This window comes from Oncorhynchus masou, unplaced genomic scaffold (assembly GCF_036934945.1).
Source record: "Oncorhynchus masou masou isolate Uvic2021 unplaced genomic scaffold, UVic_Omas_1.1 unplaced_scaffold_1309, whole genome shotgun sequence".
Classification (NCBI taxonomy): domain Eukaryota; kingdom Metazoa; phylum Chordata; class Actinopteri; order Salmoniformes; family Salmonidae; genus Oncorhynchus; species Oncorhynchus masou.
The window spans coordinates 1-12500 of record NW_027002950.1 but is presented as its reverse complement, the minus strand read 5'-3'; the positions used below and the strand labels follow the sequence as shown (position 1 = coordinate 12500).

The 12500-nt window shown below is 37.0% G+C and overlaps 1 protein-coding gene across 1 annotated transcript in view; it reads right to left on the bottom strand.

The window, feature by feature from the left end:
- LOC135530271 (uncharacterized) overlaps positions 1-12019 on the bottom strand; it is a gene marked incomplete at its 5' end in the record, with an annotated part of 70923 nt that extends 58904 nt beyond the window's left edge. The window contains 12 exons of the mRNA XM_064958622.1: positions 719-822; positions 3385-3596; positions 3859-4005; positions 5746-5830; positions 6026-6053; positions 6204-6225; positions 6330-6352; positions 6569-6666; positions 9877-9908; positions 10005-10181; positions 10398-10513; positions 11919-12019. Of these exons, the coding sequence (XP_064814694.1) occupies positions 719-822; positions 3385-3596; positions 3859-4005; positions 5746-5830; positions 6026-6053; positions 6204-6225; positions 6330-6352; positions 6569-6666; positions 9877-9908; positions 10005-10181; positions 10398-10513; positions 11919-12019 (1145 nt within the window). The remainder of the gene's footprint in view (positions 1-718; positions 823-3384; positions 3597-3858; positions 4006-5745; positions 5831-6025; positions 6054-6203; positions 6226-6329; positions 6353-6568; positions 6667-9876; positions 9909-10004; positions 10182-10397; positions 10514-11918) is intronic.
- Between the last annotated feature and the right edge of the window lie 481 nt (positions 12020-12500).

The following is a 12500-nucleotide window of genomic DNA, read 5'->3' as shown; positions in this document are numbered from 1 at the left end:
GAACACATCTAGACAACACAATTAGAGAGAACACAATTAGACAACATATATTCTTATTGGTTAATACCAGCTGTGGCTCAGTTCCTACTGGTCAGTACCTGGTGAGACTCAGTTCCTACTGGTCAGTACCTGGTGAGACTCAGTTCCTATTGGTCAGTACCTGGTGAGACTCAGTTCCTATTGGTCAGTACCTGGTGAGACTCAGTTCCTATTGGTCAGTACCTGGTGAGACTCAGTTCCTATTGGTCAGTACCTGGTGAGGCTCAGTTCCTACTGGTCAGTACCTGGTGAGACTCAGTTCCTACTGGTCAGTACCTGGTGAGACTCAGTTCCTATTGGTCAGTACCTGGTGAGGCTCAGTTCCTATTGGTCAGTACCTGCTGAGGCTCAGTTCCTATTGGTCAGTACCTGCTGAGGCTCAGTTCCTATCGGTCAGTACCTGGTGAGACTCAGTTCCTATTGGTCAGTACCTGCTGAGACTCAGTTCCTATTGGTCAGTACCTGGTGAGACTCAGTTCCTATTGGTCAGTACCTGCTGAGGCTCAGTTCCTATTGGTCAGTAAATGATGAGGCTCAGTTCTTATTGGTCAGTACCAGCTGTGGTTCAGTTCCTATTGGTCAGTACCTGCTGAGGCTCAGTTCCTATTGGTCAGTACCTGGTGAGACTCAGTTCCTATTGGTCAGTACCTGCTGAGACTCAGTTCCTATTGGTCAGTACCTGCTGTGTTGTTCCTGGAAAGAAAGACCTCTATGAAGGTAGTGTAGACTGATATCTGTCTGGACTGGTCCATGGCTGAGTGGTGTCTGCTCAGGACCTGAACGCTGAGGGAAAAGACAAAGTGGGGTTAGAGGTTATTATCTCTGCAAAGCAAATCTCTTGGACACAAGTCGATCACCTCCACAAGGACCTGAACGCTGAGGGAAAAGACAAAGGGGTTAGAGGTTATTATCTCTGCAAAGCAAATCTCTTGGACACAAGTCGATCACCTCCACAAGGACCTGAACGCTGAGGGAAAAGACAAAGTGGGGTTAGAGGTTATTATCTCTGCAAAGCAAATCTCTTGGACACAAGTCGATCACCTCCACAAGGACCTGAACGCTGAGGGAAAAGACAAAGGGGGTTAGAGGTTATTATCTCTGCAAAGCAAATCTCTTGGACACAAGTCGATCACCTCCACAAGGACCTGAACGCTGAGGGAAAAGACAAAGGGGGTTAGAGGTTATTATCTCTGCAAAGCAAATCTCTTGGACACAAGTCGATCACCTCCACAAGGACCTGAACGCTGAGGGAAAAGACAAAGGGGGTTAGAGGTTATTATCTCTGCAAAGCAAATCTCTTGGACACAAGTCGATCACCTCCACAAGGAAGAGTTGTCGCAGTGTAAGATTTGATGCAGCAGACCAGGATTTGGTCTTTTTAAAGTGCAGACCATCTGGTTGAATCTGAGATATATGTGTATCTGTATGGGGTGAACCGTTTAGAAATTACAACATCGTTTGTACATAGTCCCTCCATTTTAAGGGACCAAAAGAATTGGGACAAATTCACCTATATGTGTATTAAAGTAGTAAATATTTGGGCCCATATTCCGAGTACCAGATGATCACATAAAGCTTATGACTCTACAAACTTGTTGGATGCATTTGCTGTTTGTTTTGGTTGTGTTTCAGATTATGTCGTGCCCAATAGAAATCAGTGGTAAACAATGTGTTGCGTGTCACTTTAGAGTCTCTTTTATTGTAAATAAGAATATAATGTGTTTCTAAACATGTCTCCATTCATGTGGATGCTACCATGGTGATGGATAGTCCTGAAAAAATTGTGAATAGTGACGAGAGAGAAAGTTACAGACACACAAATATCACCCCCCCCCAAAAAATGCTAACCTCCCTTGTTATTATAATGGTGAGCGGTTAGCATGTCTTGGAGGTATGATATAAAATGCTAACCTCTCCTGTTATTGTAATGGTGAGAGGTTAGCATGTCTTGGAGGTATGATTTAAAATGCTAACCTCCCTTGTTATTATAATAGTGAGAGGTTAGCATGTCTTGGAGGTATGATTTAAAATGCTAACCTCCCTTGTTATTATAATGGTGAGAGGTTAGCATGTCTTGGAGGTATGATTTAAAATGCTAACCTCCCTTGTTATTATAATGGTGAGCGGTTAGCATGTCTTGGAGGTATGATTTAAAATGCTAACCTCCCTTGTTATTATAATGGTGAGAGGTTAGCATGTCTTGGAGGTATGATTTAAAATGCTAACCTCCCTTGTTATTGTAATGGTGAGAGGTTAGCATGTCTTGAAGGTATGATTTAAAATGCTAACCTCCCTTGTTATTATAATGGTGAGCGGTTAGCATGTCTTGGAGGTATGATTTAAAATGCTAACCTCCCTTGTTATTGTAATGGTGAGAGGTTAGCATGTCTTGGAGGTATGATTTAAAATGCTAACCTCCCTTGTTATTATAATGGTGAGAGGTTAGCATGTCTTGGAGGTATGATTTAAAATGCTAACCTCCCTTGTTATTATAATGGTGAGAGGTTAGTATGTCTTGGAGGTATGATTTAAAATGCTAACCTCCCTTGTTATTATAATGGTGAGAGGTTAGCATGTCTTGAAGGTATGATTTAAAATGCTAACCTGCCTTGTTATTATAATGGTGAGAGGTTAGCATGTCTTGGAGTCAGATTAACTCTTGGATAACATGTTTATGTCTCTGCGTGCAGTTTGAAGCAAGTTGCTAACTACCGCTAGCGCAATTGCTAACTAGTGTTAGCATAATGACTGGAACTTTCCATAAACTTCCATTCTTTGCGCTAGCGCTAGTTAGCCTCGCGAAACTATAGCTAACTTCCTTCATACTGTATGCAGAGACATAAAAAGGGTATCCACGATATAATCTGACTCTGGGGATGTAGATAAAGGGCCTTTCATCACCTGGTAGATGATATTATATTATATATAGTAATGTTATAACATGGTCTGGTAGGTGATATTATAACATGGTCTGGTAGGTGATGTTATAACATGGTCTGGTAGGTGATGTTATATTATATATAGTAATGTTATAACATGGTCTGGTAGGTGATATTATAACATGGTCTGGTAGGTGATGTTATAACATGGTCTGGTAGGTGATATTATAACATGGTCTGGTAGGTGATATTATATTATATATAGTAATGTTATAACATGGTCTGGTTGGTGATATTATATTATATATAGTAATGTTATAACATGGTCTGGTAGGTGATATTATAACATGGTCTGGTAGGTGATATTATATTATATATAGTAATGTTATAACATGGTCTGGTAGGTGATATTATAACATGGTCTGGTAGGTGATATTATATTATATATAGTAACGGTAATACGTACGTGGTCTGGTAGGTGGAGCAGCTGAAGTTCTTGGTGCCGAGGCAGGACAGGAAGTCAGTGGAGACGGCAGGTAGGAAGGGACGCAGTCTGGCGTTGAACCAGAGGTTGATGATTTTCTCATCTCTGAGACTCGCCAGGCTGAAGCTGTCCAGCCTGACCTCTCTTATAGCATCCAGGGCCTGGGACACTGCTGCAGAGCTGGGGTCTAGTGTCTGGAGAACATGGTTAAAAAAAAAAAAAAAAAAAAAAATCATTATCATGAAATGACTGAATGTCGGCGTTCACGGTAATATTTGGCACGCTAGCAGATCTTCTGGTAGTATGGAAATAATATCTCATTTTCTTTGTAGGAAAATACAACCAAATAAAAGCCAGATCAAAAGAGGAGACCCACATACAGTAATAACTAGTCAGTACGTTTTATATGTACAGTTTAATAAGTGTGATATGAATAGATAAAGAGTTTTATCTCACGGTGTTGGAGAAGAGATCCAGGGCTGAGTTCAGGACCCCTGAGACCTTAGAGAAGAACAGTTTCCAGGTCTGTGCTGAGTGGCTGGTGTTACCAGACAGCTTACACTTCAACAGGCTCACCAAGTTTTCCGATGTCAACATAGACAGCTGGAGGGCAAAGAAGGGACAGAAAGAGAAAAAACATGTACAAAATCATATAATATATATATATAATATATATATATATAATAATACTACTACTAATAATAATAATAATACATGAGATTTATATATCTAATAATAATATCTAATAATAATATATCTAATAATATCTAATAATAATATCTATTAATAATATATCTAATAATATCTAATAATAATAATATATAATAATAATATATCTAATAATATCTAATAATAATATATAATAATAATACATGATATTTATATATCTACTAATATATAATAATAATAATATAATAATAATATATCTAATAATATCTAATAATAATATGTAATTATAATAACACATGAGATTTATATATCTAATAATATCTAATAATAATATATAATAATAATACATGATATTTATATATCTAATAATATCTAATAATAATAATATATAATAATATGTAATTATAATAATACATGAGATTTATATATCTAATAATATATAATAATAATATCTAATAATACATGAGATGTATATATCTAATAATATATAATAATAATAATTCATGAGATGTATATATCTAATAATATCTAATAATAATATATAATAATAATAATAATACATGAGATGTATATATCTAATAATATCTAATAATAATATCTAATAATAATATGTAATAATAATAATACATGAGATGTATATATCTAATAATATCTAATAATAATATCTAATAATAATAATACATGAGATGTATGTATCTAATAATATCTAATAATAATATATAATAATAATAATACATGAGATGTATGTATCTAATAATATCTAATAATAATATATCTAATAATATCTAATAATAATATATAATAATAATAATACATGAGATGTATATATCTAATAATATCTAATAATAATATCTAATAATAATAATACATGAGATGTATATATCTAATAATATCTAATAATAATATCTAATAATAATATATAATAATAATAATACATGAGATGTATGTATCTAATAATATCTAATAATAATATCTAATAATAATATATAATAATAATAATACATGAGATGTATATATCTAATAATATCTAATAATAATATATAATAATAATAATACATGAGATGTATATATCTAATAATATCTAATAATAATATATAATAATAATAATACATGAGATGTATATATCTAATAATATATAATAATAATATATATTTATAATAATACATGAGATGTATATATCTAATAATATCTAATAATAATATATAATAATAATAATACATGAGATGTATATATCTAATAATATAATCTAATAATATCTAATAATAATAATACATGAGATGTATGTATCTAATAATATCTAATAATAATATATAATAATAATAATACATGAGATGTATGTATCTAATAATATCTAATAATAATATATAATAATAATAATACATGAGATGTATATATCTAATAATATATAATAATAATATATATTTATAATAATACATGAGATTTATATAATCTAATAATATATAATAATAATATATAATATTAATAATACATGAGATTTATATATCGCTTTTCAAGGACCCAGAGACGCTTTACAGTAGAGAGCAAAGAAACAAGAAAACAAACAAAAAGTCAGACCAAATCAAAAAACAAGAACATCTGTGTCACTTCTGCGGTTGTTCAACTACAACAAAAAAATTGAACAGAAACGTGACAGTTGTGAAGAATTCTTCGTACCGAGCCACAAGCGTAAACATCGACTCCGAAATCACAGAGGACTCCGCTGATCTGCCCGTTGTCAAGGCGACCCTGTAGAGCAGTGCTGAAGGAAACAACAACAGATATTCAGACGGTTGTTGGACGATGGAAAGAGATGTGAAAAGCAGCATTAGAAAAGGCTTGAGACCATGTCACCAATTAACGCAAATTAACAGATGTTGTTTTTTTTGTTTAAACTTTTAAAAACAAAAACACTAAACAAACAGAAGCTAACAGAAATTATCTTTGAATAACTCACCTGTTGACACCAGCACAAACTTTTGTCTCTGTAAACAATACATCACGAACATTAGTTATTTCTGAATAATAATCAATGGAATGCAAGGAATTATTGATCACTATGAAATCAACTGAATAATATAATAATCAATGTTTGGTGAATTAATATATCACAACAACAACAAAAAATCTCGTACCATTAACTGGGGTGACATTGCACTGAGGGAAAGATGAAATATAATGAGTTCCAATCTGCTTTGCAGTGTCCAGATAAATCACACAGTCACATCAGCCTGTAAGACAGAACTCAAACAGATACTCACCTCTCCACTGTATACAATGCAACCTGTGAGGGGAAAATAGAACGTGTAAGATGTCAGTCAGTAATGGTGATTCTTCATAACATTGTTTAACGTGAAGAAAAAAATAAAATCTAAAATACGGGCCAGAATACTCTGGAACCAATAGGGTGCTCCCTAAGGGTCCTGTTCAAAAGTAGTGACACAGGAAATAAGACTCAGCCGATTGAATCCAGTGTTGTTGATTAAAACCCGCCTCTCACCTGATGGGAGGGTCTGTAGTAAAGCCGTCTTGCTGGAGGTGAGGGCGGACTCTATCTCCATGGTAACAGTGGGTACGGCCTGGTCCAGTCTGGCGAAACTAAATAAACAACAACAACAGGAGAGTTTTTAAGTTCTATTTTTTACATGCGTATATCCCAAATGGCACCCTATTCCCTACATAGTGCACTACTTTTGACCAGAATGGCACCCTATTCCCTACATATGTCACGTTCTGACCTTAGTTCTTTTGTTATGTCTTTGTTTTAGGTTGGTCGGGGCGTGAGTTGGGGTGGGTTGTCTTTGTTCGTTTTTCTACGTTGTGTTTTGTGTTTTGTTGGCCTGGTATGGTTCTCAGTCAGAGGCAGGTGTCGTGAGTTGGGGTGGATTGTCTATGTTCGTTTTTCTATGTTGTGTTTTGGCCTGGTATGGTTCTCAGTCAGAGGCAGGTGTCGTGAGTTGTCTCTGATTGAGAATCATATTTAGGCAGCCTTTTCCCACTTGTGTTTGGTGGGTGATTGTGTCCTGTTTTGTTGTTTGTGTCACCAGTCAGGACTGTTTCGGGTTTCGTTTTCATTCACTTGGTTATTTTTCGTATTGAGTCGTGTTCAGTTTTTATTAAAGTATCATGGACACTTACCACGCTGCGTGTTGGTCCGATCCTTGCTACTCCTGCTCCTCAGAGGAGGAAGAAGAAACCCGTTACAACATACTGCATTACTTTAGACCAGAGCCCTATTGAACCTGGTCAAAAGTAGTGCACTATGTAGGGAATAGGGTGCCATTATGGTCAAAAGTAGTGCACTATGTAGGGAATAGGGTGCCATTCTGGTCAAAAATAGTGCACTATGTAGGGAATAGGGTGCCATTCTGGTCAAAAGTAGTGCACTATATAGGGAATAGGGTGCCATTCTGGTCAAAAGTAGTGCACTATGTAGGGAATAGGGTGCCATTCTGGTCAAAAAGAGTGCACTATGTAGGGAATAGGGTGCCATTCTGGTCAAAAGTAGTGCACTATGTAGGGAATAGGGTGCCATTCTGGTCAAAAGTAGTGCACTATGTAGGGAATAGGGTGCCATCCTGGTCAAAAGTAGTGCACTATATAGGGAATAGGGTGCCATTCTGGTCAAAATAGTGCACTATGTAGGGAATAGGGTGCCATCCTGGTTAAAAGTAGTGCACTATGTAGGGAATAGGGTGCCATTCTGGTCAAAAGTAGTGCACTATATAGGGAATAGGGTGCCATTCTGGTCAAAAGTAGTGCACTATGTAGGGAATAGGGTGCCATTCTGGTCAAAAGTAGTGCACTATATAGGGAATAGGGTGCCATTCTGGTCAAAAGTAGTGCACTATGTAGGGAATAGGGTGCCATTTCGGACACAAAATTGGTAATTCATGGGATTGTTATGGGATGTCCTCACGTGGAAGAGATGCAGTTGTCATTAGAAACATCCATGCTAGGGTGTCCAATCAAAAACGCATATTTTGACCAATGGGTAAAATAATTGTGGAGATACGCTTTTAACAAAAACAATGGTCAAAAACAATGGTCAAAAACAATGGTCAAAACCTCATGTGCAGATGAAGTCTGAGGATTACATACATTTAGGTTGGCGTCATTAAATCTCGTTTTTCAACCACTCCACAAATATCTTGTTAACAAACTATAGTTTTGGCAAGTCGGTTAGGACATCCACTGTGTGCATGACACAAGTCATTTTTCCAACAATTGTTTACAGACAGATTATTTAACTTATAATTCCCTGTATCACCATTACAGTGGGTCAATATAAAACAATATTGAGGTAAGATAGAAATCGACCTTTCAGCTGGACAATAACCTAAAACACAAAGCCAAACCTACACGGGAGTTCCTTACCAAGAAGATGGTAAATGTTCCCTTGAGGCCGAGTTCCAGTGTTTTGTTATTAAATCTGCTTGAAAAACCCAAGGCAACACCTAAAAATGGTTGTCTAGCAACGATCAACTTCAAAAAAATTGTTTTTAAAGAATAATGGGCAAATGTTGCTCAATCCAGGTGTGTAAAGCTCTTAGAGACTTACCCAGAAAGACTCACAGCTGTAATCACTACCAATCCAGGTGTGTAAAGCTCTTAGAGACTTACCCAGAAGGACTCACAGCTGTAATCACTACCAATCCAGGTGTGTAAAGCTCTTAGAGACTTACCCAGAAAGACTCACAGCTGTAATCACTACCAATCCAGGTGTGTAAAGCTCTTAGAGACTTACCCAGAAAGACTCACAGCTGTAATCACTACCAATCCAGGTGTGTAACGCTCTTAGAGACTTACCCAGAAAGACTCACAGCTGTAATCACTACCAATCCAGGTGTGTAACGCTCTTAGAGACTTACCCAGAAAGACTCACAGCTGTAATCACTACCAATCCAGGTGTGTAAAGCTCTTAGAGACTGACGCAGAAAGGCTCACAGCTGTAATCACTACCAATCCAGGTGTGTAACGCTCTTAGAGACTTTCCCAGAAAGACTCACAGCTGTAATCGCTGCCAAAGGTGATTCTAACATGTATTGGCTCAGAGGGGTTGAATACTTATCTAATCAAGATACTGTATATCAGTGTTTAATTTTTCATAATTTTTGGGGGGCGACAAATGTTGGAATTTTTTCATCCACTTTGACATTACAGAGTATTTTGTGCAGATCGTTGACACAAAAAAAAATGACAATGAAATCTATTTTAAATTCCACTTTGTAACACAACACAATGTGGGAAAAGTCAAGAAGTGTGAATCCTTTCTGAAGACACTGTATGAGGTTACAAACCTTTTGGAACATAATGCTAATTATCGTTAGAGAAACACCCCACTGAATGATTCAGAATATAAAGAATCAAATACGATTCCTCATACAGTGTCTTCAGAAAGGATTCACACCCCACTGAGCGATTCAGAATATAAAGAATCAAATATGATTCCTCATACAGTGTCTTCAGAAAGGATTCACACCCCACTGAACGATTCAGAATATAAAGAAGCAAATATGATTCCTCATACAGAGTCTTCAGAAAGGATTCACACCCCACTGAACGATTCAGAATATAAAGAATCATATTTGTCTTGGTAAAATGTTTTTTTGTAACATAAGGAAGAGAGAAATTTTATCACCGTTTTCACCCACTGAACGATTCAGAATATAAAGAATCATATTTGTCTCGTTAAAATGTTTTTTTTTTGTAACATAAGGAAGAGATACATTTTATCACCGAAGCACGTTTTCACCCATTCTGAGCAGAGTGGGTGGACACCCTATCTATGGGTACAGTACTACTTACATGATCTTGTAGGAGGCACAAGGGATATTTTCCTAAAGACAGAAAAAGGTTAAGGTTAGTTTTTGGTTTGAATCAATGATTATCTGTAAGACTGTATTTTTGTAGACAAGGACAGAAGAGAGAGGTACCTGTTTGGTCAGGCTGACAAGTTGTTGCAGGAACTCAGGGAGTCTCCTCTCCTTTGGTGACTTAGACAGGAAGTCAAACACTGTGTTGATGATGACATCTTTCCCTGAAAGACCAGGAAGAGGCAACACCACCAGCTCTGCAGTCTGCTTTGGAGAGAGAACCTCCAGGGCTGACGACTGGAAGGAGAGGAGACAAGAAGGTTATCAAACCTAATAAACCAAAAATACAATTTCCCTATAAGAGGAGTCAAAAACATACATGTTCTGATATAGAGACTCAGGGTTCTATATATATTTTTCCATATAGGGCATCAAAACAACCCTTTAACACATTACAAGGACAAATATCTATGCATAATTGTGATGGCGTAGTCGGCAGAAAGTGAGACGTACTGGAGAGAAGTCTGTGTTGAGTTTCAACAGGTCGCTGAGGGACACCAGGACTGAAAACCGCCCCAGGTACTTCTGCAGCCAGTCCACACTGCTGTTAGAGTTGGACACACAGCCAACTGGAGGGAGGAGACCAATTGGTTAAGTTCAAAGATTAAATGAAGATGAGGAACAGTTTGCTGCTTTTTACTCTAGTTGCTATCTTCCATACCTGAGGAGTTTTTGGTCAGGAAGGGCTGGATGAAGTATTTGACCACCAAAAAACAAGCATTCAATTGGTCGAAACCAAATGTGCAGGTCTACATTGTAGAATATTTTTATATATCACTAACTATGAACAGGAAGATGAGCATACAATAAAAGGATAATTAATTACTTAAAAATCATACATTTACATTTACATTTAAGTCATTTAGCAGACGCTCTTATCCAGAGCGACTTACAAATTGGTGAATTCACCTTCTGACATCCAGTGGAACAGCCACTTTACAATAGTGCATCTAAATCATTAAGGGGGGGTGGTGAGAAGGATTACTTATCCTATCCTAGGTATTCCTTGAAGAGGAATGATTTTCTGGATTCTTGGTTTAGATTCCGTCTTTCATAGTTGAATTGTGCCTATGATAAAAAATTACAGACCTCTACGTGCTTTGTAAGTAGGAAAACCTGCAAAATCGGCAGTGTATCAAATACTTGTTCTCCCCACTGTAAATGCATATTATACAGCCTTAGACTCAGCTGGCCCCTCCCCAGATTTTGTGTTAAATGCTCTACAACAAAGCTTTCTTAGTGTCCAACTAGCTTTCTCTACCCTCAACCTTGTTCTGAACACCCCCAAAACAAAGGTCATGTGGTTTGGTAAGAAGAATGGCCCTCTTCCCACAGGTGTGATTACTACCTCTGAGGGTTTAGAGCTTGATGTAGTCACCTCATACAAGTACTTGGGAGTATGGCTAGACGGCGCACTGTCCTTCTCTCAGCACATATCAAAGCTGCAGGCTAAAGTTAAATCTAGACTTGGTTCCCTCTATCGTAATCGCTCCTCTTTCACCCCAGCTGCCAAACTAACCCTGATTCAGATGACCATCCTACCCATGCTAGATTACGGAGACATAATTTATAGATTGGCAGGTAAGGGTGCTCTCGAGCGGCTAGACATTCTTTACCATTCGGCCATCAGATTTGCCAGCAATGCTCCTTATAGGACACATCACTGCACTCTGTACTCCTCTGTAAACTGGTCATCTTTATATACCCGTCGCAAGACACACTGTGTTGTCTCTCTTGTTGTGATGCGTGTTTTGTCCTATATTTATATTGTATTCATTTGTTATTTTTAATCCCAGGCACCGGTGCCCGCAGGAGGCCTTTTGCCTTATGGTAGACCGTCATTGTAAATAAGAATTTGTTCTTAACTGACTTGCCTCGTTAAATAAAGGTTCAATTAAAAGATAATAAACAACTCATGAAAAAAATGTTGTGACAGCTGATCAAAAAACAAACATGCAATCAGCTGATGATTACCTGATGTGGGTCGAGACAGGAAGGGGACGACCAGCTCCTTCAGAACCAGCTGCTGCTGCTCTAGGTTCATGTGATCAAACTGGGCTCCAAACTCCGTCACCCTGAAAGTAATACGTGAGGAATGTGTATAAGGACCTAACATTATGAGGACCTAATACCTACATTATGAGGACCTAATACCCTACATTATGAGGACCTAATACCTACATTATGAGGACCTAATATCCATTACATTATGAGGACCTAATACCTACATTATGAGGACCTAATACCTACATTATGAGGACCTAATACCTACATTATGAGGACCTAATTTATGAGGACCTAATACCTACATTATGAGGACCTAATACCGACATTATGAGGACATTATTATGAGGACCTAATATCTACATTACATTATGAGGACCTAATACCATTATGAAGACATTATGAGGACCTAATACCTACATTATGAGGACCTAATACCTACATTATGACATTACATGAGGACCTAATACCTACATTATGAGGACCTAATACCTACATAATACCTACATTATGAGGACCTAATACCTACATTATGAAGACCTAATACCTACA